This window comes from Desmodus rotundus, chromosome 6 (genome assembly GCF_022682495.2).
Source record: "Desmodus rotundus isolate HL8 chromosome 6, HLdesRot8A.1, whole genome shotgun sequence".
In the NCBI taxonomy this organism is placed as follows: domain Eukaryota; kingdom Metazoa; phylum Chordata; class Mammalia; order Chiroptera; family Phyllostomidae; genus Desmodus; species Desmodus rotundus.
The window spans coordinates 46,982,079-47,008,790 of NC_071392.1; the positions used below are offsets into that span (position 1 = coordinate 46,982,079).

Consider the following 26,712-nt stretch of genomic DNA (forward strand, 5'->3'; position numbering starts at 1 on the left):
ATATGATGTAATAAAAGTGTTAGCTAACACTAAGTGCTCATCACATTTAATATATAAATGTATCAAATCGATACCTCATCTTATACAATGTATACCTTCAACTTAACACAATGTTTTAACAATATCTCAGTAAAAATAAATTTTAAAAGAGAAAATGAATTACTCCAGTAGTGTCCCATTACTACGTTCTATTGGTAAACGTTCTTAGAATCCTATCTTAGATCCCAAATAAGAATCAAACATACCTGAGCCTGCCAAGGGAATTGGTGGATAGCCCAAAGGAGCTGGCATGCAAAAAAAATGATTTACAAAAGTGTTTCAATTTGGGGCCAAGAGAGAGAAGAAAAAAGGCAAGGAAGGGAAGGAATTTTAAGTTCCAATGAGCCTATATACAGAGATGGGCTAAGGATGGGAGAGAAAATGAGTAACATTGAGCCATCACACTGACTATGAACTCTCTTCCTAACACCAGGCTGCAGGGGAGACATGCAAGTGCAGGAAGTGCAGAGTTCCAAACAAGATGAACCCAAAGAGGCCCACACCAAGACACATCATAATTAAAATGCAAAAGGTTAAAGCCAAAGAAAGAATCTTCAAAGCTGCAAGAAAAAGACAGTTAGTTGCCTACAAGGGAGCTCCCATAAGACTGTGAGCTGATTTCTCAACAAAAATATTGCAGGCCAGAAGGGATTGGCAAGAAATATTCAAAGTGATGAAAAACAAGGAACCTACAACCAAGATTACTCTGCCCAGCAAAGCTATCATTTAGAATCAAAGAACAGAGAAAGGCTCTTTCAGACAAGGAAAAGGTAAAGGAGTTCATCATCACCAAGATGTTAAAGGGTTTTCTTTAAGAAGAAAAAAGTAAAATAAAAAATTTGAACAAAACATTAATAAATACATATCTAGCAACAATTGAGTCTTAAAAACAAAATGAACTAACAAATAGAATAGAAACAGACTCATAGATTCAGAGAACATTCTGATGGCTGCCAGGTAGGAGGGGAACTAGGGAAGAGGTGAAAAAGGTGCAGGGATTAAGTACAAATGGTAGGTACAGAGTAGTCATGGGGATGTAGAGTACAGCATAGGGAATATAGCCAATTATATTCTAATAACTATGTGTGGTGTCTGATGGGTACGAGATGTATCAGGATGATCACGTAGTAACTTATGGAATGTGTAATCACTGAGGTATACACCTGAAACTAGTATAATAATGTATGTCAACTGTAATTGAAAAATAAAAATGATTTAAAAATGGAAATATACACACACACACCAGACTGCAGGGTGCAGGGGTGCAGGCTAGTGGAGAAGGGCTGCGGCATGGCTGGGGGAACTGTTTCTGCAAAGGGCGTGCGGAGGTGCAGTGGCATAGGCAGTGCTGTGCAGATGCCTGGGGGACAAAGTGCAGACAGAGGAGGTATTTGGTCTGGTTGCTCTCACTACTCTTATGCTACACAATCCTGCTCTCTGGCAATGAGTGTAGCAGAAACAGCCCCAGTAGCACAGACAAGAGCATTCTCATAGAGGTAACTGGCAGCACCCTCAGAAGCAAGAGCAGGAAGGAACATCTTGACAGACCTAACCAGGTAACTAGGTCCAGATCCTGCAGCGCCCTCCTCTGGGGATGTCCAGATCTGAAAGGGCAGACTATTGGGGGGCTGACAGGTGGGGACAAGGACCACAAACATTTAGAATGATTGCAAGGAAGACTCATCTACACCTAAAAAATGTAAAATTCAGGTAATACAACCAAGTATGTTCAGGAATTTTCACTCCGAATAACTGAGCTGCCATCTTTTCAGTTCCTTGATCTGTTCCATGTCAAGTTGGACACACATCCTTGGTTGCTCTCCTACCTCCCCGACTGCTATGTCTGTTTCTTTCAATTTGTTCTTTCTCCTCTTGTATTCCATTAAATTTCTCAAAGGCTGGTCAGTGAACAGCCTCTCTTCATCTTTTTTATTCACTTAACACCCCTTACATGATTTGTTTCCTATCAAATCTTTAATACTTGCGTAAGGTTTAGGAATAGTCCCTAAGACCCCACTTCTGACAGAATTGCAGAGTGAATGAGTTCCAAAGATCACCCTCACTGCTGACACCAACTGCAAGTTTGGGGGTTCTGAATACCATGCTCAGTTTCAGCAATTAATAACTCGTAAGAACTCACTGAAAGCTGTTATACTGAACTTGCAGTGTATTATGGTAGAAGGACTACAGATTAAAGTTAGTCAAGGGAAGAGATGCATGGGGCAGAAGAATCACAGAGGAGCCAGCTCTCTTCCTCTCCCAGTGGGGTTAAGCACAATGCACACAGAGTGCTGCCAACCAGAGAAGCTCACCCCGCCCTGAGTCCAGAGTTTTTATTGGGGCTCCATTATGTAAACATGGTTGACCGGCTAAGTGACTGACCTAAGTCTCCCCACCCTCCCCAAAAGCCCCTACCACAAATCACATTAGTAAAGTATTGGTACCAATGTTAAATTCTTTGCTATACCATGTGCTTGCTCTCTCTCCTGAGCCCCAGATTCATATTTCTAGCTGCCTGTTTCATATCTTCACCATTACCTTTAAACTCAAATAAAGTCAAACTCATCAAAATTTTCCCAGACCAACTGTGATTTCACTGTACCTGGTAATAGTGCCAAATCCATTTCGTTCCAATAAGGAATTGAGGCAGTTTATACAACCACAATACAACAAAATCAGAAGGAAACTGGGGCAAAGACAAATTAGTCCAGAAAGAGTAAAACAGAACAATGGTGTGGTGGAGTTAGCACACAGGATGTAATGCTGTAAGTTGTTGTTCACTTGTTGCTGCTGGGTTGCACACTTGGCTCTGAGTTTTTTAATATCCAAACAATATCCCAAACAAAGAAATGAAAAAAAAAAAGCAGTTTCAAAATTCAGAGTCTATTAAAAAAGAAGGATGCATAAAGAAAAACACTATTCTTCCAGTCACTCCAGAGTTCAAGACTTAAGTTTTTCATTGTTGCCTGTATATACAATCATTTGTATATGATTTACAATCATAAAAATGCTACTTTGTGATGCTGTTGGCTTTTTTGTCCTCCCATATACATATGTATATTCACGTCTTCTTTCCAACTCCAATCACTCAAGATTCACAAATCAATCTTTCTTAAATCACTTCCTCGTTCAAAATCTACAGTGGTTCCTCAGGGCTAAGTCCTTCTTTTTTAAACTTTTTTTTTTCTATTTACAAAGAAATATGTGCTCCACAAAGAAAACAAACACAATACAGAGATAAAAGCACACGTTATAGAAATCCTATAATCCAGATATAACTAGATACTGCAACTTCTGAAATTGCAGTAAAATATCTTATGTACATAATTCCTTGATATTTGACAAACATACATGCACTAATCGAGAATAAGTTTTGATTATGTAGATTTGGAGAATATTTCTCCAAAATCTCACAAAGTTTTCTGATGTTCTCTCCCAGTCAAGTCCTTTCAGCTATATTGCAAGTATTTTCTCTAGTCTGAAGCTGGCATTTCATTTTAAAAAAATGTCTTTTAACTGCTTTTTGTCACCAGCACTGTTAAAGTGGTAATTTCTAAGATACATATGTAATTCTTTGATAAAATTTTAGAAATTAATTAAATAACATAATCTCCTCGAAAGTATAAATTGCTCCTCAAGATAAAGCTCATTCAGTATTCATAAATAGAAAATGTAGCAAAAAGGTCTTTTAATTAGCAAAGACTTTTTATTTTGATGAAATCCAATTTATTAATTTTCCTATTTTATAATTAATACTTCTTATATACTCCCTAAGAAATATTCCCTTTCTCCAAGGTTGTAAAGATGTTCTCCTACCTTTTTCTTTTTATAAGCTTTATTCTTTTAGCTTTCATTGACATCTATGATCCACCAAAACGTAGTAAAGACATCTTTTAAAAGACCTACACATTTACTGTAAGATCAGAAATAAGACAAAAATGTCCACTCATCACTTCTTTTCAACCTTGTGCACAGAGCAATGAAGCAAGAAAGAAAAATAAAATGCATAAAAATATAAAGGAAAAACTACTTGCACTGGAATAATAATGATTGTGTGTGCAGAAAATCCAAAGAAATCTACACACACACACACAAACTACTGCTTGCCTTTGGGTGTGTTTTTCAAAATGTATATTACTAAGTGATGTTTTAATTCTCTTCAAAACTTATTTTTATAGTTGCTCCCTATCTGATATTCCTAAACTCCTGGCCCATTTGTTAGGAAAACAAAAGCACGTAGAACTTCTCAGAGACCCCTTCCCTGTCCCCCGGATTTAGCCAGATCACCATCACTCTCGTTGGCAAGGCCCCGTTACATTTTCTAAGAGGTTTTATCTTTTACCTCTGACCACATACCATCTCATTCCTTTTAAGCCCTCGTAAGTTTCCCCCTTTTTACTCTTATAGTTAATTAACTACACAATAGAGGTAAAAAGGTGTATTTCAGTAATTTCTTAATCTAATCTATTCACTCAGTCCATATCCAGAGGCCACAGATTATTCTATCCAGGTGCTAGTGATAGAGTGGGAAAGGCTCTGCCATTGAGGTTATATTCTAGTGGCAAAGTCACAAAGCCATGAACTCCTAGAAAGGAGGGACTCTTTCTCATTTACTTTTATATTCCTTTAGTAAATTCCAAGGTGCTACGCACAGTGAAGCCTCAAAGAGTTCAACTGTCATGCTAACTAAAGCTCACTGATCAATATCCTAGTCAATAGTAACTCACAGCACCAACAGGTGTCAGAATCTCCTCAGTCTCCATGAAAGAAATATAACGAGGCCTTAATAATTCAAGAGCATCTATTACTTTGTTCATATAGATAAGCCGAGTTTCCTTTTAAGGCTTCCTTTCAAGGAAGCCAAATTAAGCCAATTAATTTTAAAAGCACATGCAACATGGTGAGTTAAATATGTGTACAGTGTTAGTAGTTTTAAGGAAACGAATTGTGAATGCATAAAGGTTATCTGTTTCATTTCAAAAAGGACAGACGTGAAAGACTGCATAAAACTCTTGAGCTGCATGACACCATTTCTAAGGCAACCCTGTATAAGGTGTATTATTTTCTTTCTTAAATATGAAAAGAAAAATGGAAGCTATAAAATAGTAATGTCATAGATTGTGGAGACAAGGCCAATGAGAACTTATAACCACCAACATTAAGTTCTGAGTTATTAAAATTCAGCCAGTCTGTGTGCAAACATTTACATTGCTTATACCATTGTTTTGAAGATATTTCTAAATTTTGAAAGAAATAAACTCTATTCCACTTAAATGTGTATAACATATAACAAATTGCTTATACCATTGTTTTGAAGAAGATATTTCTAAATCTTGAAAGAAAGAAACTGTATTCCACTTAAACGTGTATAACATATAACATATAACATTATGGATGATTTTAAAGCAGAAACAAAGGATCTGCACTCTGACGGGGGGGGGGGGGGGGCGGGGGGGGCGGGGGGGGGGGGCCCTCCATGGCGTATCAAGCCTTGCCTCACCTGACATGCCTTCTCAGAGACGCGTGTGCCATCACTGCTGTCTGTCCCTGAGCGGTAGCTTACCGCTAGAGACAGTCCTTTCACCCCCTGAAATATATTTATTGCACTGTGGATGGTTCAGATGCAGTGGGGTTAACAATGCACAGCCCTTGACCACAGGGAATCTTTCAGACTGGTGAAGGGATAACAAATGAACACAAAAAGAAACATGTAATTCTAAACCGCGGTGAGGACAGGGTGTTATGGCAGATAGTGCTGTGAGTAGTACAGGGGAGCCTGATTAAAATGTGATTAGGGATTAAAAGAAGGCCTTTCTAAGAAAGTAACACATGTTTTAGCACCAAGTCAGACCGCAACTCTGTTCAAAATGATGTCTCCAGAAAAAACACAAGTGATAAAATTGTAAAACGTGCAAATTATCTAAGAATAATTTAGGAGAGCCACGAAACAGGATCCCTGAGGAGTCAGTCATTGCAGGCAGCATGATATAACAAAGAAAGAATTGTTCCTACTGTCACCATGTACTGGTCCTCATAGCAAATATGTGCTGAAGGTTCTGGAAAAATTCTGGAACACAGGTAGTTCAAAGCAGTCGTTTCTCTTACACAGTGCATCGGTCACAGAGTAAGAAGTAAGGGAAAGGGTCACTTCCGTGGAGTATGAGAGAAATTGTACATGGCCTAGACAAGCCAGCCTTAGCTTCAATGTGCAGAAATACCACCTAATGACCTTGTTAAACATCTGGAGTCTGGGCCCTACCCCTAGGGATTCCAAGGCAGGATTTATAGTAGAGCCAAGGAAGTGCTACCAGGCACCCACAGAGATTCTGATGCAGGTGGCAAAAAGGTTACACTTGGAAAACCCACACTCCACTAAAATCTCCCCTCAGGAGGAGGTTTTGCCCTGCCGAGGCTTTATGCTCAAGCTCGTGAGTGAGCACAAGTTACACAAGGGCCTCCTGGAAGTGTTTGTTTACAGGCTGACCCAGTGTCTGACCCTTGTTATCCTCCAGGCTTGGAAGCAGAAGTCTGAGTAAGCTGCAAGCCTGCTGAGACAGTTCCTGCCCCAGATAATTGAGGGAGGTGACAAGGAAATAAGACAGGAAGAGAGAAGAGCAATGCTGACAGCTCTCTCTCTGCAGAGGCTAGGGACACAAACCCACCACAAGCGAGGCAGTTAGACCACGAAGGGAACCAGCATGAATGGGTGCAGCATCAAAGTCCAGATGGGAAGACAGCTGGGAGGAGAATGATGGAACAAAGACAGGGCAGAAGACAGTAAAATTCGTATTTCTGAAAAAACTTCTATGTGTCAAAGTAGTATGCCACGTTCTTTACATATTTTTCTCATTTTATTCTTCATAAAACCTTAGGTGGTAAGATGGCATTATACATTAAACTAAAGAGATATTATATCATAAATGAAGATACTAAAGCTTAGGAGGTAAGAAACTCATCCAAGGATACAGAGTTAAGGAGCCAGGTTTTGAACCCAGGTTTCTCAGACACCAAAGTCCATGATTCTCTTGGATTCAGTGGGAGAACTAAAAAGATGGACAAGAACAAGCTGGATAAGAACTAAAGAAGAGTTCCACTCCAGAGAGAATGTCAAATAGAAAGAAGCAACAAACAATCTTTAGCAGTATTAAAACTTTAAATAGTGCCCTTTTTGTCAAAATGTCTGAGGTTTCACAAGTTTTGAATGGGAAACAATTTTAGGTAAAAAGTTAAGGTGAAATTTGGCTGATCATAAATGATGCAGGATGGCAATGCCCCAAATGCTTTCTGCAGCTATTTGTGGGTCTGGGACTCCACACCAAGCCCCCACCGTACTATGCATTTCCTATGACAAACAAGTGTTTCTTCTGTAAAGAGATAAAATACATGGTATGTTTTGTTGCTGTTGTTGTTTACTTTGAGAGTACTGGTGAGGCAAAGGTTCTCCAGAAATGAAGTCAAAGAAAGTCAGGGGACCAGATGAAGTGATAGACAAGACAGACAAGACACCTCAACAAATTAAGTAAAACAGCCTTGAACAGTGAAAGCCATCCCGCCCCTTCTCCCTTCCTGAACAATTCAGTCCACAGCCATTAAAAAGGGACAAGCAACACAGAAAACATGTCTGAGCACAAGTCTGATGAGGAGGAAAGGGGAGAGATGCCCAGTGACAGCAGTGGGTGACTCATTATATATAAGGGAATTAATCAAATCAGTAAATATAATGAGGACAATGAGAGCCTAGTCTCTTACTGTCAAAGAAAGAAATTATAAATATAGAAAGGGAGAAAACTGGGCTGAATCCTCTGGCATTAAGAGTGAAATTAGAGATAACAGATTAAGCTCATGGATTTTGATATGTACATAAATGCAGAAATACATACAGAGATACAGAAACATAGAAGAAGTATGTATGTGTTTGTGTATCTCTGAGCAATCTGGAAGCAATGACACCTCAATAGCAATAATCACATGTAATGGACCAGGTCTTGCTTTCTAAATACTATTCTCTAGTTGCAGAAAGAGCTGATTCCAGGGCTAGAGCTGGGAAAATTCAAGATTGTACTTGAAATTAAGAAAGTGTTCAAAGGATGAGAGGGACATTTCAAAAGAATGCAGAACCAACCTGAAGGGGTTCGTAACAGCCAAATCTGGGGTAATCCAAACACCAAAACGAAAAAGGAGAATAATTGATTATAACTGGCTAGCTAACAGGGAAATCCATGAATGAGTCCATCTGAGACAGAAAGATAGACAGAGAGATGGACCAGAGGGATAGATGGGATAGAGGGAGAAAAAGAAGAGGAAGAAAGAAGTAAATTGTTGATTAAAGGATACTTAAATAGTAACTCTCAACAAAATACTTATGAATTACCAGAGAGAAAGAGTAGCTTCAGGCTGGAGTTGATGGTTGTATTGTGGTTACATAGGAGAATGTGCTTGATTGCAGGCAAAATATACTAAAGTACTTAGGAGTGATAAAGCATCATGCTGGTCACTTAAACTCAACTGGTTTCGGGGGAGGGGGGAAGTTCCCTATTCTATTCAGGGGGAAGGGAAGGGAAGGGAAGGGGAGGAGAACAAGGGGGAGAGGGCCACAGTTCTCCTACCAGGCATTCCCAATTCCACGGACTCCTTGCATGCATTTATGTCAGTTATCTTAGATAACCTATTACAATCTATAGCACAAAATTCAGAGAATGGCATCTGTTGCATGTATGTTAATCAGAGGCACAGTTACTTACAAAGTGAGAGGTAAGAGTGAGTTGACTGTAAGAAGAGAACCTTACCATCTTTAACATGCCCTATGAGGCTGACCCAATATTCTTAAGATGTTTCAAGTTCAGTGAAAATTACCAAGAATCAGCACCGACTATGGAGTTCTTCGTTCACAGCCCTATAATTTGGTCTGCAGCACCCACAGGGCTGATTCCCAGAGGTCGTAAAGGGATGAGAGTACTAGGTGCATGTCCTGACCCATCATCTCCTGCCAGGTGCAAAGCAAACAGCTCTCATTCCAACATGGTGAATGAAGCCTGTGTGCTGAAGATAACAGTTCCTACGGGCGACCTGAATGTTGTGCATAAGCAGCAAAATCAAAAGACAACTGTCCACATCTCCTCTTCAAACTTAATTTCCGAACCAAGAAATGCAGATTAAGAAGGAAGATGAAAAACATCTTTTTACCTTTCCAAACTGTCTCTGTACCTTCTTTTTCATATTAGATGGTACAAACCTTTAGGGTCATAATCACTACTCATACAAATGCTAAAGATCCACAATCCTTTTTCTAAGGAAAACACTGAGTCTGCACATAGAAACCCATACCTATGGAGCAATCAGGTTAGAGTGAAGATGAGTTCTTAAACTGTCAGAGCAGAATGGTAACTTTCTCTCTTAATGGTAACTAAAAAGTATAATGTTCCTTAACCAACATACAAATGGCCTGCAATCACTAAATAAATTCGTACAAGGATATTATAGAGCCAAAGAGTCATTAATGCTTCATGGCCCGAATGTGCGCACCTTCTGACATCTAGTCTTATGCTGCACAGAATCTGATTTACATTTCCCTTAATCTGCAGTAAATAAGTGTCTCATCGAATGTTCAGAAGCTCAGAATCCCGAAGAGTGATAATTTTCTACTAGAGGTAATTAAAGTCCAAATGAGTAGTTAAGTAACACAGAGGCAGCTGAATAGACACAGCAGCCTTCCTTCCTCCTAGATTCTCAAACATCCAGTCTACACAAAGTATGGAGTCCGCATCATATTGTTCTCAATTTTCACCACACAACATGCTTGCCTTTTAGGAGTTTACTATATGCTCTTCGTCTTTACAAAGCCTCAGTACAAGAGTACCCCAATAGAATAATTTCTATGTCCTCTGTGAAATCACAGCTGAAAGCATAATCCACTATGTCACACAATGGCAGAACCCACAAAATGTCTTTTTCATTGAGTACAATGCCAGGAAAAAAGTCTGTCTCTATAAACAAATGAGCAGGCTTTCTTTCCACAGACGATGAATACTGTGTAATTCAATTCTATACAGACAAAGGAGCAGTTCCTTGCTAGTCTTAGCGGCCAGAAAACTTAAAGCCAAGTGCAATGAACAACATTACATTGTCTTCCCTCAGGCGCCTGGTACCTTCTACTCTATGTGTTCTTTTTGGATGGGTATTATGCTTTTATCTTTAATTGCCCTTCTTTGTATTATCTATAATTCTATCAGCACATTTAAATGCACCTGAAAGTACCCAGAGTATGTATGTACATTATTATGTACACTTTCTATCTCTCAATAATTTTCCTCCTGATATTGCTTACATTTTCAAGTATCATTCAATATTTAATGATCTAAGAATTTAAAATAATAATGACACCAAGAGGCTAATTTAATAAAGACCAAGTAATCTGAATCATTAACTCCCCTTGTCCATTCCCAAAATAAACTACAGAGGGGCTCAGCCGGGAAGGCAAGCACGGCACCTTTGCAGTAGTCCGCGGGGTCCTCCTGCTCCTCATCATCTGAGCCCAGGATCTCCTCCTCTGGCTCTGGAGGCGTGGGGTCCGGTAGAGGTGGTGGCGGTGGTGGAGGTGGCGGTGGAGTAACTAAGGGAGCTTTCTGTTGAGGCTCTGGCCTAAAACAGCAGAAAGAAAATCCCAACTTAGAAGTAAATCCTGCATTATGGACAATTTGAGAGTTTCTTAATATGGATAATTAACAGAACTTGTAATACACTAAGAAGAAATGCTGATTGATGTCACTTCATCCATTTTAACTGAATTCAAGTAATGTTTCAACACAGGCCAGGAAGAAAAAAACTACCCTTACTAGCCAAGGAATACCCCTTGTATTTTTTACAGGCACGTTTTCCCCCTGAGTCTCAATATTATTTAAGTCCTGACAATATTATAAAATGTAAGTGAAATAAAGGGGTATCCCCCATGATATACAAGCACATCCCACAGAGATTATAAAAAGACATATGAGAGCAGCCCTGACCTTATAAAGGGGCTTATATTCCATTATTTTAAATCAGAGTTTCTTTTCCTACAAAAATAGTAGAAACGTGCTTAGGTATCCTGGGTAACTCATAAAAGCTGGCTAAAATAAACTATAGCTGATACATGGTTATTTTCATTAAGGAATTCAGTTATCTATCAACCTTGTTTATCAAAAACACTGCCCCAAATTGGAAATTAAAGAAAACACCCACTATCAGTATAATACAAATACAGTTCATTCATTAAAGTATGGTCTGCAAGGTCATTTGTAATTGTCACAAAAAAAGTTAAATGATGTGTAGTATGTTCTTACAAAGAACAGGAAAACCTGTAATACAAAAAAACAAAAAAAGCTGAAGAGGTTACAGCTATAAACCTTTCATATATCTAGAATCACTCAAGAACATACTAAATGCATACTATAAAATTTAACTGCTATTTCTTACCGTGTCCCAATGGGAAAATTTGAACCTAAAGTCTTAACTTGGGTGCCAGAAGCACATCTCTCCATTAAGCCACAAGCTGCCCTAACAATGGGACCACCATTGCTCTCCTGAGCTGGTCAAAGCTGTGGGGGAAAGGGTCAGGCTCGCAGGTGTGTTCCCAGGGGCAGTTTCAGTAGGTGGTCTCTAGGGGAACCCCTAGGCCCTGATGTGGTGGACAACTGACATTTGGGGGGGCCTACCCAGTATTCATGCTCCTTTTCATCTTCTGCACAATAGAAGACTGGTTCCAGTCTCTTTCCTCACTGTAGTACACAGTCTAGGGCACAGAGCCAAAGCTCACTGTTAAGCCCTAGAACCTCAAGAAGGTCAGCTGCCATAGGATGCAAGTGTATACCTAGAGCTGGCAGTAAGCGGCAAGAACAGACGAGTTGCCCCGACTACGGCCCCTTTCTAAGGTATATCTCTAAATTCTTGCCAATCTAAGAGTCCCCAAACAGCCCGTACTACATTGCTTTTAGCCTAAATTAACTATAGCTGATTTATGTGGTTTCCCACCAAAAACTCAAACTGCCACAAGCAATGAAGGAGAGAAGGGTGAAAGGCAGTGGAGGAGACACCAGCAGTCATGAGGAAGGGGTGGGGATCACACCCCATTAGCAACCTTAAAGGCAAACACTGTCAAGTAGGACTAGATACTTAAAAAAAGAATGTTTATCACCCAAAAATGACTTGTATTGATTTCTACATGCTAGAATGCACAAAGACTCAAAGTTACAGCTCCCTGGTTAGCAGACACTGGAGCAGGGTGGTGATGGCACTCCCAAGTGAACCATCCCTCTGGATGGAGAAATGAAAGGGAATGTCACAACCAAACACCCACGTCACTGCCAGAACACACCCCAAAATTCCAGCAGATCTAAACACAAGTACAATCACCTGTCTAGCAGCCTTGCAAATGTGCATTCTCTTAACAGATATCCCTCAACTGAAAGTAGAATGGTCCCAGGCAAAAGAGAGGCCTGGCTAAGGGGAGGCAGGGCACCAGCAGCCGCTCTGCCACTTCCCCAGAGGCAAGAGGAAGTGAGAGACCCAGTTTTCAGGCAGAATTTCTCTACCTGACACATTGGCTCCAACAGAAATACTTTGAAAGTTGGCTATTTCTTCCTTAGAAACTTTGTATGAAAAGAGAAGACTCTAAATGTAAAAGAAAAACATGTTATATTCCTTGCAGAAACCATGTAACAAGTAATGAAAGGAGAACTGGAGGGTCTTGTTCTACAGTGTGGGGCATCTTGTGCTCAACACTACCAACATTTGGGCCAGACAACTCATGGTTGTGGGGGCTGTTTTGTATGCTGTCAGATGCTGTCAGCATCCCTGGCCTCCACCACTACAGTCAGTAGCACAAACACACCAACCCCCTAGTTGTGATCATCAAAACTGTGTCCCAACACTGACCAATTTCCTGGGGCAAAATCATGCCCACTTGAGAACCACTGCATTAGTAGTATTTTCTATATGAAGCTTTACCTCAATGGGGTAGAATGTGAAAAGAGAGGAAATTCTAATTTTCACAGCCCATTTTTCTCTTGTGGGAGGCTCAGGAACCTTCATCATAACACATGTCTCTCAATTATTCTTTACCCATTTGGTGAGTCGCCTGTGTCAATCAAGAAAATTCTCAGACCCTCTGGTCTCAGTAAGCATGCACTTCTCATCCCACCAGTGAGGGTCACATCGAACAAGCAGGAAAAAAGCTCCCCTCAGAGCCACATGTATCAAGTTAAAGGGAGGTGTCGGGGTACCTTGAAGTACAAAGGAAGTTGAGTAATGTTGATGCAGTATTTCAACTGGTTATCTATGAAAATATCTAGAACTGTGCTGTTCAACACAGTAGCCACTGGCCACATGTGGGTTCTAAGCACTTGAAATGTGGCTGCTCCAAATTGAGGTATGCTCTGAGTGTAAAACATGTACTGGACTTTCCAAGATTTAGTTCAAAAATGTAAAATATTTTATTAATAAGTTTATTTTTATTACATGTTAAAATGTTTTAGATACAATGAAAAATTAAAGTGTAATTCAACTGATTCCTTTTACTTTTAATTAATGTGGCTACTAGAATACTTTGGAGGCTACATTCCTACTGGATAGCACTACTCTAGACTCTACAGATTCATCAATACCAAAGAAGAAGGTTGGCCTCAAAAATCAGAGATTCCTGGTCACACAAGTGATTGTTATTTTTTCCAAGGCTTCTAGTAACCTGCTTTACATCAGTTATCGTCAACTCTCAAATCACTCAATTCATCATAGTAAGATTCAACACAATGTAAACTGCCAAATGTTATAATCCCAATCCCTGGTTCTTATTCATCCCACCCTCCCCTGTTACTGCTTACCACACAGGAGAAACACAAGTAAACCTGTCTTAAGAAAGATGTATGCAAGAGAAAACAACATCACACCATCTTCAAGGCTGGCTTCTTCAAAGCGGTGTCTGGTAGCTTCTACAGTACTTCAAAGCCTGATTAAATCTTAATTGTTTAAAAAATCAAGGGGTGACAGGTTATCCTACCAAATATATAGTCATGAAATATATTTAATCAATTTTCATGAAAACCAACAAGAAGTTTATCTCACATAAGAACCACTAGAAGCATGTAATAAGTCCTGTGAGGAAGACCCATAAATATTTTTGACAAGGGTGCCAACACCTTGTCAAACAAATGGTACTGGGACAAACAGATATTAGTGCATTAAAAATTAAAGTTGTAACTACTTCATACATACATATTAATTCAAAATGAATTAAAAACTAAATGAAGCAACAAAAACTGTAAAACTTGCAGGAAAAAATATACAAGCAAATCACTTCATTACTTTAGGTTAGGCAATGTTTGTTAGATATAACACTAGACTTGAAAAATGATAAACTAGCCCTGGCTGGTGTGGCTCAGTGGATTGAGCGCTGACCTTTGAACCAAAAGGATCGCCAGTTCAATTCCCAATCAGGGCACATGCCTGGATTGCAGGCCAGATACCCAGTAGGGGGCATGCAAAGAGCAACCACACATTGATATTTCTCTCCCCCTCTATCTTCCTCCTTTCCCCTCTCTAAAAATAAATAAATAAAATCTTTAAAAAAAAAGAAAAATGATAAACTAGACTTGATCAAATTTAAGAACTTTTGTGCTTCAAAGGGCATCATCAAGAAAGTAAAGTACATCCCACAGAATGGAAGAAAACACCTGCAAATCAGATAACTGATAGGGACTGATATCTAGAATTAAATATCTAGAAAAGAACTCTTACAACTCAGTAATTAAAAAATAAACCAATTTAAAAATAAGAAAAAGACTAAAACAGACATTTCTGCAAAGAAGATGTAAAAATGACGAATAAGCACATGAAAAGATGTTCAATATCATTAGTCACTTGGGAAATAGAAATCAAAACCACAATGAGATACCACTTCCAAGGATGAAAAAATCGGAACCCTCATATGTTGTAGCAAGAGTGTGAAATGGCACAGCTCTTTTGGAATACCTGAAAGTTCCTAAAAAGTTTAAATTTAAAGTTACCATATAATCCAGTTCCACTCGTAGGTATATGCCCAAAAGAAATAAAAGCATACAGGGTGCGTAAGGTAGGTTTACACTTGGGAGTATGCAAAATAGTTTATTCTGGCATTATTTTTAATTATTGTGTTATTTATTTGTATTATTATTATTATTTCATATCCTTACTTATGACTTATCTTTCAGGTAATGTCTTTTTTCATACAAACAGCTGTAAGCCTACTTTTGCCCACACTGTATGTCCCACAAAACCTTCTGCAAAGACGTCCACTGCAGCATGATTCACGACGAAAGCAGAAATAACCTGAATGTGCATCAACTGACAAATAAAATGTGTTAGATCCCTACAGCGTAATATTATTCAACAATAAAAGGAAATGAAGTACTGATTCATGCTACATGTATCATCCTTGAAAACATTACACTAAGTGAAAAATGCCAGTTACAAAAGACTACATGTTATATGATTCCATTTTATATCAAAATGTTCAGAATAGGCAAATTTATAGAAACAGAGGAAACTAATGTTTGCTAAGGCTGGGAGTAGGAGAAAGGAGAGATGGGGATTGACTAGTAATAGGAGCAGGTTTCTTTAAGAGGATAAAAATGTTCTAATGTGGTGATGGTTACACAACCCTACGAACATACTAAAGAAATGTTGTGCACTTTTAACATGTAAGTTGTATGGTATGTGGATTATACCTCAAAAACCTGTTTTTAAAAAGCAAAAGTGTATACAACTATATAATATACTTTAATGTCCACTTTATACCTTTACAAAGTATATGCTTCCAGGAAAAAACAGAAATATCCACATTTAGATTTAAACAATCTATATGCGTGGTCTCTTTTATAACCGCCTCAACCATATTTCCTGTGAAAAGTAGTATGTAGTTCTGTGAAAAGTAAACTGAGAGTCTTATTGACCAAAGTTTACACAAGGCACTAATTTGAGAACATGTTCTCATGTAACAAGAAACATACCATCTCAGCAACTGGAATAAAAAATTTAGAAAGTAAAATTCCAACCAGTCATTTACATAACTATTAACTAATCACTACCCCAAATAGAAGATATCATAGAAATGCAATTTAAAAAGAAACCCACAAAATATTTTGCCTTAAACATATTATATTACTAAGATTATTTTATCATGCTTATCTACTACATATTGTATTTTTCACGTACATTTGCTCTATCAGAAAAGGGAGGAAAATAGAAACCCTAACGAAATGCATTCATCATCTGCTCTAAATTGCCATGGTAACTGGGTGGGAGTTCCGATTTCCTTTCTGCTATTTCTTTTGAGAAAAGGACAAGTAAACTTCACATTTGGCAGGAGAAAAAAAAATCCTTTCCCTGTTATCAGCCTAAATAGCAAATGACATAATTTAAGAAATTTTCATTCAATTACTATTTAAACAAAATAAAAAGGAGTTTCAAATGTATCACTTCAGGCAGTATTCTAGGGATATCACATAAACTCACATTTCTTTTCCTTCCTTTTCTGTGTCTACCACCTAATCTAATTCACTCTCTTCTTCTCTCCCTTCTTCTCATTCTCCCTCTCTCAGTTGTAACTGCTAGCCTGAGAAATATACAATCTGGCATTTCTTCTTAAGGATAGACTCAATCAATATATACTTTCTCTCAAAATAGCTTATCTAAAAAGGCTGTAACATTGAGTACAGCCACGCAGCTAGGGAGGAAAAGGCCATAATGATCTCATTCATTCCTCTCTAGTGAAAAGAGAATTTCTAAACTCTGTGTAAATCAAACCTAAATGAAGTGTCTGCTGTGGTCGCCAGCATTCTAAAATATGCCCCAGTGATCCTCACCCTTGTATAATTAATCCCTGTTCTCCTGAGTGTGGGTAGACCCTGTGAATGTCCTATCACTCTCATAATTACATTGTTACATGGCAAAAGGTAGGCCTGCCCTAAACACATGAGCCTTTAAAAGTAAAGGGTTTTCGATTTCCGGCCAAGATGGAGGTGTAGATAGACACACTGCGCCTCCTCGCACAACCAAAAGAAGGACAACAACAATTTAAAAACAAAAAACAGCCAGAACTGACAGAAAATCGAACTGTACAGACCTCCGACAACCAAGGAGATAAAGAAGAAACATTCATCCAGACTGGTAGGAGGGGCGGAGACGGGCAGCCTAGTGGAGAGGACTCACAGCAAGGCGGCGGCTGGGGGACCCAGCGAGGTGGCAGACTGTGGAACGGGGCAGGCCAAGCTGCAGCTAGCAGACCCCACAATGTGGTGGTGGCAGACCCTGCGGCCCCACATGTGCTCTTAGATAAACTGGGAGGAACGGCAGGGGAGCAAAGCAGACTCCACAACCCAGGGCTCCAGCTCAGGGAGGTAAGGCCTCGAACCTCTGATTGAAGGCACCAGTGGGGGTTGAGGCGGCAGCAGGAAAAACTCCCAGCCTCACAGGAGAGTTCACTGGAGAGACCCAAAGGGTCCTAGAGAGTGCACAAGCCCACTTACCCGGGAATCAGCACCAGAGGGGCCCAGTTTGATTGTGGGTGGCAGAGGGGGTGACTGAAAACCGACAGAGAGTGCAGCAAGCGCCACTGTTCCCTCTCAGACCCTCCCCCACCCCCACATACAGCGTCACAGTGCAGTGACCAGCATTACCCCGCCCTGGTGAATACCTAAGGCTCCACCCCTTTACCTAACAGGCACGCCAAGACAAAAAAAAATGGCCCAAATGAAAGAATAGATCAAAGCTCCAGAAAAAATACAACTAAGCAACAAAGAGATAGCCAACCTGTCAGATGCACAGTTCAAAACACTGGTCACCAGGAAGCTCACAGAATTGGTTAAATTTGGTGGCAAATTAGATGAAAAGATGAAGGCTATGCTAAGAGAAACAAAGGAAAATGTACAGGGAACCAATAGTGATGGGAAGGAAACTGGGACTCAAATCAACGGTGTGGACCACAAGGAAGAAAGAAACATCCAACCAGAATAGAAGGAAAAAACAAGAATTCAAAAAAATGAGGAGAGGCTTAGGAACCTCCAGGACATCTTGAAACGTTCCAACATTCGAATTATAGGAGTGCCAGAAGGAGAAGAGGAAGAACAAAAGATTGAAAACTTATTTGAACAAATAATGAAGGAGAACTTCCCCAGTTTGGCAAAGGAAATAGACTTCCAGGAAGTCCAGGAAGCTCAGAGAGTCCCAAAGAAGCTGGACCCAAGGAGGAACACACCAAGACACATCATAATTACATTAGCCAAGATGAAACAGAAGGAGAGAATCTTAGAAGCAGCAAGAGAAAAGGTCACAGTTCCTGACAAAGGAGTTCCCATAAGACTGTCAGCTGATTTCTCCAAAGAAACCTTACAGGCAAGAAGGGGCTGGAAAGAAGTATTCCAAGTCATGAAAGGCAAGGACCTACATCCAAGATTACTGTATCCAGCAAAGCTATCATTTAGAATGGAAGGGAAGATAAAGTGCTTCTCAGATAAGGTCAAGTTAAAGGAGTTCATCATCATTAAGCCCTTATTATATGAAATGTTAAAGGGATTTATCTAAGAAAAAGAAGATAAAAATAGGAACAGTAAAAATGACAGCAAACTCACAGTTATTAACAACCACACCTAAAACAAAAACAAAAGCAAATGACTAGAACAGGAACAGAAAACCACAGAAATGGAGATCACATGGAGGGTTATCAACAGGGGAGTGGGAGGGGGAGAGAGGGGGAAAGGTACAGAGGACAAGTAGCATAAATGGTAGGTAGAAAATAGACAGGGGGAGTGTAAGAATAGTATAGGAAATGTAGAAGCCAAAGAACTTATAAGTATGACCCATGGACATGAACTATAGGGGGGGAATTTGGGAGGGAGGGGGTGGGCAGGATGGAGTGGAGTGGGGGGGGAAATGGGACAACTGTAATAGCATAATCAATAAATATATTTTTTTAAAAAGTAGAGGGTTTTCTCCAGCTGTCCACGAATCAAAGAGATGTGCTCCAGCTGGCCTGGATGAAAGCAAACGTCCATGTGCAAACTGCCGATTCATTAGGGCCACAAAGCAAGGTGGCTCTAGGTGTGAGAAATATCCCCAGACAACTACTAAGGATAGCAAGGACTTTAATGCAAGGAAATTAGTTCTGCCAATGACAAGTGATCTTGCAAGAGGGCTTTGAGCCCTAGGGCTTTGATGGCCCTAGGGAACTACAGCCTAGGCCATCAGCTAGATTTCAATCCAGTGACTATCCAGCTGAGTTGTGCTGTGCAGCCCTAACTTCTGACCTAGACAGCTGTGAGTTAGTAAGTGGGTACCGTTTTAAGCTGCTAAGTGTGTGTTAATTTGTTGTGTGGCAATAAAAACTAAATACAGATACTAAGTTCTCAGTAAGTGATAGAGTAGTTCGTGTTAATTTATCAGATTTTGGCCTCAGGAGTGAGATGTTGGTTTTGGGTTTTTTTTTTTAATGATTGGTCAGAGAAATTAAGAAGCTGGGTAATCAGGAATGAAAGCCAATCTCTTTTGCGCATAAATAAAAAAAAATTTTTTTAAACCCATCCCCCAAATTCCAACAGAATGACATTTAGATTTTCCTACTTTCAAAAACTGCATTATTTTTTTAGAATATGGAACACAGCCAACTAAAAGTTAGTGAAGATGTAAGTAAACCAGACCTGCTTCTCAATTAATTTACATTTTAAGCTATATCTTATGCCACTGGTACTATTAATATTTTGTAAAATATTTGTGGGCCCTTGCAGAAAACGTTATTGCTACTCAAGTGGAGAAAGACTGATAGAAAAGTTTAAACCAAAGAGCTTAAAGGCATGTAAAACAACACCCAGTGATTCCACAAAGACTCAGAAGAGCGTCTACCGCACACCAAGAAGTGAACCAGGACCCAAAGGAGCACAGCACTGGGAGATGGACGGTCTAGAAAAGGGAGAGAAATGCACACAAATACAAGGCCCAGGAAACAAGGTGACCACAGGCACAAAAGCCTCCGGCCATTCTGGTGTGGCTGGAGCAGTCAGCAGCAGTCAGCTCACTAGAATGATCCACAGTTCCAAGGAGTTTGGGCTCTATTCTGAAGGCAAGAAGGAGCCAATGAAATGCAATTTTAGGACCAGAGACTTGCTTTCTACCAAAAACATACAGAATTGTTGCGCAGAACGTGTAGAAAGGATATAAGCTGGAGCAAGGAAAGCAGTGAGCAGTCCAGGGAGGAGATAAAATCATGAACTCAGAACCTGGTAGTTCATTTGCTGGAGGTGTGTGTTTGTCTCCTAGATTTCTGGTAGTAAGCTAGAGTTATTAATCTGAGCAGAGAACCAAACAGGAAAAGGAAGAAGGGTCTTCAGAGAAAATGTACTATTTTAAGCTCATCTGAGTTTGAGGAGCAGTATAGAAATGCAGTGGATTGTTTGATATGTGGAATCTATAGCTAAAAAATAAATGTTTGGGCTGCAAATACAAGCTGAGGTCATATGCAAGCAACTGTGAGCCAACACCTTTCCAAGCATGTTTGAGTGCCAAGGAGAAATGAGCAATGAAAGATCCAAGGGCAGAGCCTCTTTTGGAGCCAAAGTACACGGTTATTATTCAAGCCACCAACAAAATCTAGACTTCCTGGCTCAAGCAATGTACAGGCAATGACCCATATTATAAACATCAATATCAATTCAAATTTCAAATGAAAGTTTTAGGGAAATATAGGTATAAAAACCTCATGAAAGCCAACCTTTTACATTAGGATGACAATTATACATAATAAGAATTAGCAAACTAAGGACCCATATGAAATTCTATGTGAAAGCTCTGTAAGCCATCGGAAGGCAGGTGGGTGCATGTCACATTGCTACAAAAAAGGAACTGTTTACTGAGAATTCATGTTGCTGAAACTTACTATAACCACTAATGATTGCCTCATACTCCTCAGGAAATGATGCAAAATGTAACACTCAGAACAAGGTTTCTGCAAACCTCTACAAGTTTTAAATCTAAAACCAACTACAATTATACAATACAATGGCCACTAGCCAAATTAATTAAAACTAAATAAAACTAAAATTCAGTTATTCAGTCCCTCTGGCTTCATTTTAAGTGCTCAATAGCCACAGGCGGCCGGTGGCTCCGGCGCGAGCAGTGCAGGCACAGTACATTTCTATCGCCACAGAAAGTTCTATTGGCCAGCACTGATCAGAGCTATAGCAGCATGAACCTATCCTAGTCTATCAATATTTTTAATATGTAAGTAAGATTAACTGAAAAGAGCATGGAACATTTTTTACCAGCCAGCTATTGGAAGTTTTAAAATAAGCTGTAAAATGATAAACAGGGAGGGTATACCCATTTTAAATTTGCTAGATGACTCTCAACACACTACCTTACTGGGACTCACCTTAATGATTTACTCACAGTGACAACGTCTACAAAAATCAATGTATTGGAACCTAAAAGTCCATCAATAGGGGACTTTTTGATAACATTATGATAGACTGTGGCTCAGGCATATAACACAATTCTGCTAAAAGTAATAAAGCAAGTGAAATTAAGAAAATTCCATTTATAACAGCATAAAATAATAAAATACTTAGGATTAAATTGAACAAAATAAGCTCAAAACTTATGCTGTGAAAACTAAAAAACATTAGTAAAAGAAGTTAAAGAAGATCTAAATAAATAGAAAGACATTCCATATTCATGTGCTGGAGATGTAATACTGTTAAAATGACAATATGCCCCAAAGTGACCTACAGAATCAATTCAATCCCTATCAAAATACCTATTGGCTTCTACACAGAAAATGACAAGACATTCCTAAAATGCATATGGAAATGTAAAGACCCAGAATAGCCAAAACAATCTTGAATAAGAACAAAGTTGGGAAACTCACACTTCCTGACTTCAAAACTTCCTACAAAGTTACAGTAATCACGACAATGTGGTAACTGGCATAAAGATGGCCATCAATGGGAACTGAGGATCCAGAAATAAATGCTCACACAACAGTCAACTGGTTTTTGACAACAGTGCCAAGACCATTCAACAGGGAAAGAACAGTCTTTACAAAAAATGGTTGTGATACAACTGAATATCCACGTGTAAAAAATAAAACTGGGCCCTAGCTGGGTAGCTCAGTTGGTTGGAGCATCGTCCTGATATGCCAGGGTTGCAAATTTGATCTCTGGGCAGGGCATATGTACAAGAATCAACCAATGAATGCATTAGTAAGTAGAACCACAAACTGATGCTTCTCTCTCTCCCTTCCTCTCTCTCTAAAAATCAATTTTAAAAAAGAAAGAATAAAACTGGACTCCTAACTCACACCATACACATAATTAATTCATAACAGTTCACAGACCTAAACATTAAAAGCTGAAAAACTATATAAAATTAGAAAAGATGCACATCATTAGGCATCAGAAGAAAAAAAAATCAAAACCACAATGAGCTACCACTTCACACCCACTGGGATGGCAATAATCAACAAGACAGATAATAACAAGTGATGGCAAGAATGTGCAAAACTTAGAACCCTTACACACTACTTATGAGAAAGACAAATGCTGCAATCATTTGGAAAAACTTGAGACAGTTTCTCAAGGGGTTAAAGAGTTACCATTATGACCCAGCAAGTCCACTCAAGTTTGTAACCAAGAGAAATGAAAACATTTATCAAAACAAAAGCTTGTATATAAATGTTCATAGCATTATTATTCATAACAGCCAAAAATAGAAAACAACCTCCACGTCCATTAGCTAATGAATAAATAAATAAAATGGTGGTATAGCCATACTATGGAATATTACTCAACAATAAAAAGAAATGACAATAAAAAGGAATGAAGTACTGATAGATGCTACAACATGGATGATCCTTGAAAAAATTATGGTAAATCAAAGAAACCAGTCACTAAAGATCATATTTAATGATTCCATTTATTTGTAATTTCCCAGAAAGCAGATTAGTAGCTGCTAACGGCTGAGGGGGTGGGAGGAAATGGAGGTGACTACTCAAGTGTTCCAAATTGCTTTAGGGAGAGATGAAAATATTCTAAAATATTTTAGGTGTCTGGTGATGGCCGCAAAACTTTGTGAGTACACTGAAAAACCTGTGAATTGTACCATTTTAAATGGGTAAATTACATGGAATGTGGATTGTTTCTAAGTTGTTACACAAAATAATGAGGCAGTTCTCTATGTACTAATATGAAGAATGTACCACTGGTGAACGAAAAGGTGCAGGGCATTTGTTTATGGCGTGTACCACATGTTCTACAGACACATAAAGCACGTGCCTCACGTTCACAGAACGGAGTCACAAGAAAGTGACAGTAGCAGCCCTCTCCAGGAAAAGGAACTCAAGGACTGTTGATCAGACTTTTAATATTTAGTACCATGTGTATGACTACTGAAATAAATTAATTTATAAAGACAAAAAAGGAAAACAAGGAAAGAGAAAGTAGCTGCTGGGCAAGTGGTTCATTTCTATGACACTCCCTCACCATCCCCACCTCCCAGCTCCGAGGGAGAATTTGCTGAAGAACAACAAAGTAACCTGTCTAGGGCAGCGGCCTTCAGCCATTTTCATCTCATGGCACACATAAAGTAATCACTACAATTCCACAGCACACCAAGAAACATAGTTTTCGCCAATCTGACCAAAAAATTGGTATAATTTTAATTCATTCACACCAGACGGCTATTGTTGTGTTGGCCGTTGTCATTTTTTATTTTGACAACATCAGGGAAAAGAGGTCAGTGCCCTGATAGTCAGGCGTTGCATGTTTCAAAAATTCTTGCAGCATTTGTGTGAAAATCACTGGTCTGGGACATGGGTAGGTCACATCTAATTCTATTTTAGGAGAATCAGAATAAAAGTCAAAGTGCAAACATGTAACTGTCCAGCAGAAAGGCTATGGGTTAGGTTTGAATATTAGTTCTATCACTTAAAAATCCGTGAAAACTCAAGCCAGTGACAACTTCTCGAGGCCCCTAGTAAAACTCAGAGGGTTGTGATAATTATAAATGATGTGTATGTGATAGGCAGTCAGTAAAGATTAATCCTCACCTTTCCATCCTTCTGGTGTGTGGTTACAATGAATGTTTCCTCAGGGCTCCAACTATGAGTAATAGTAAGTAAACCCCAGTAGATCACTCATAAGACAGCCACCAGCCCTCTGGCTCTCTCTGTTCATCTATGAGGGTCCTAACACAAGGGTCACCACCAGTCCCACTGCCTAACCCTTCTCCTTCTCAACCCATGTATTTTATAATCACGATTAGTTAAGAAATTTAAGTTTCACGAGGATCTCTATTATTTATTATCACATATTTCTCCCAAGGCAATATGACAAAATGGGTTGTACTGCTGTTATAATCATCTTTGAAGTATATCCAACATGGATTTTTAAAAACTTAACAAGCAATCAGACTGCTTAATAAATATTCTCTAATTTTAAACACATGACTTGTTGTAAAGGTCTTTTTTTAACAAGTACAAAGTTAAGTCCTCAGACTTTCTTGTGAACTAGGGTTCTGTGTAGAATGGATGTTGTTACGCAATAAAACTGTCCCTGTCTTAACAAAACTTGTAATTGCTGGCACACAGTTTTGGACACCTAGAGATGTATTAGTCCTTTGCAACACATTCTGCCTCTGAAGCTTTCTAATTTCATTTGCCCATATTCTCAAAATTTTAAAGAGCTTCATTTTTGAAGACTGGTGTTTCAATTAGCACTAATGCCAACCTTATTACAGGAATTGTGTATAAAGTTCTTCAAAGATGTTGAAGCCCATCAGTATTATCCTTTTAAGAGTGGCCACTTACAGAGATTGGTGGCTTGGCTACCTGGAGAAGCCATCAGGAAAACATTTTCTAAGGAAATGAGATTCTGGAAGCACCAAATCCAATCCCAATTAGATAGGGCTCAAGAATAAAGTGAGAGGAGGTTATATTCCAACTAAGAGAACTGGTGTCCAAGGAGAGGCTCAACTAGGAAACCAGGAAGCCAGAGCCACCCAGTGAGGGAGACTCGGGACACCATACATGTAGTTCTTCAGACTGGAGAGGAAAGGGAAATCTGCCCTAAGAATTTTTGAACTCAAGCTTCCCCTCGAGCAGAGTTAGCATTTGAATCTATTATTATAAATAATAATGGAAAAACCCCAAGCCAAGAAATTAATTTAAGTGTTTCTGGGTCATTGCCATCCCACGGATTGTGGAGTAAGTAAAAACAAATCCTCTCAGGAGAAATGTACTCTTGACCAGGGATCCTTGGCAATCTAAGCAATTAAGACTGGGCAAATGTAATTTAACAAATTTTTTTCATATTACTAAATAAACAAGAAAACAACAGCCTAAAAGCCCCAAAAGATTAATAAACAGCAAAAATAGACTTCAGATACTAGTATTAGGAACACAGACTATAGAATAAGTGTGTCCATAATGTTAATAGAAATGAGGGACATTTTATAGAGCATGAGCAGTAAAAAAAGATTTAAAATTTGCTGATTAGACAACAAGTAAGAGACTGGAAGATGGGTCTGAAGAAATCACCTAGGATGTTACACAGAAAACAAAGAGACTGAAAATATTAAAGAGTGAGAACTGGCCCTGACTGGTGTGGCTCACTTAATTGGGTGACATCTCACAAAGCAAAAGGTCGCCGGTTTAATTACTGGTCAGGGCACATGCCTGGGTTGCAGGCCTGGTCAGGGCCCATGAGAGTGGCCACCGATCAATACTGTTTTTCTCATGTATTGATGTTTCTCTCCCTCTCTTTCTCCCTCCTTTCCCCGTTCTCCAAAATTAAATAAATAAAATCTTTTTTAAAAGGATTGAGAACTGAAGTAGAGAATGAGAAGGTCTAACCTATCTACTATTCGGGGTTCTTGGAAAGGGAGAAAGGGGGCCTGTTAGAAGAATAATAGTTAAGGACTGCCTAGAATTGATAAAGAACATGTGTCTCAAATTCTGAGAGCATAAAATGAGTCAGATAAATACTCAGTATAGTAAAAGTGAAGAACCCCAAAATAAACAGAAAAAATGGTGGGGGTGGGTTAGTCACCCAGATTTTTCTATATAGGAATGACAATTACACTGTCACCAGACCTCTCGAAAGAAAGCATGGAAGTCAAACAACAGTAGTTTAAAATCATCAAAGTACTGAGAGCCAATAACTGACAGTTGTGTATCTGGCAAAAAAAAAAAAAATACATATACATAAAGCAAATAAAAGTACTTTAAAACAACAAAAACTTGAGTTTACCATCCACAGACTTCTAAAGAAACATCTAAATTTCTTTATAAACATAAACTTCTATATTTCAGAAAGACAGAAAATGACTAGGAAAGTTTAAATTATAAGAAAAATGGTGATTTATAACTAACTGGTAAATATGAATAATTCAAAACAAACATTGAATGTGTAGCTCCAGCTGGCAATAAATATATTACTTAAAATGCCAATATTTTATAAAGAAACTCTTCAATAGTCCTATTCTGAGCACTCTACTTGTAACTCATTTATCCTCAAACAACTCTGAGATAAGTACTATTATTCACCCCATTTTCACAGATGAGGGTAATGAGGAAAAGGGCTATATAACATGTTCAAAGTCACACAACTAGAGAGTAGAGAG

General features: G+C 38.9%; 1 protein-coding gene across 14 annotated transcripts in view; it reads right to left on the minus strand.

Moving 5' to 3' along the window:
- Window positions 1–26,712, minus strand: part of SRPK2 (SRSF protein kinase 2) — a 231,135-nt gene that overhangs the window by 63,465 nt on the left and 140,958 nt on the right. For all 14 annotated transcript variants that reach the window (XM_053926870.2, XM_053926866.2, XM_053926867.1 and 11 more), the window contains one exon: window positions 10,526–10,677. In XM_053926870.2, the coding sequence (XP_053782845.1) occupies window positions 10,526–10,677 (152 nt within the window). The remainder of the gene's footprint in view (window positions 1–10,525; window positions 10,678–26,712) is intronic.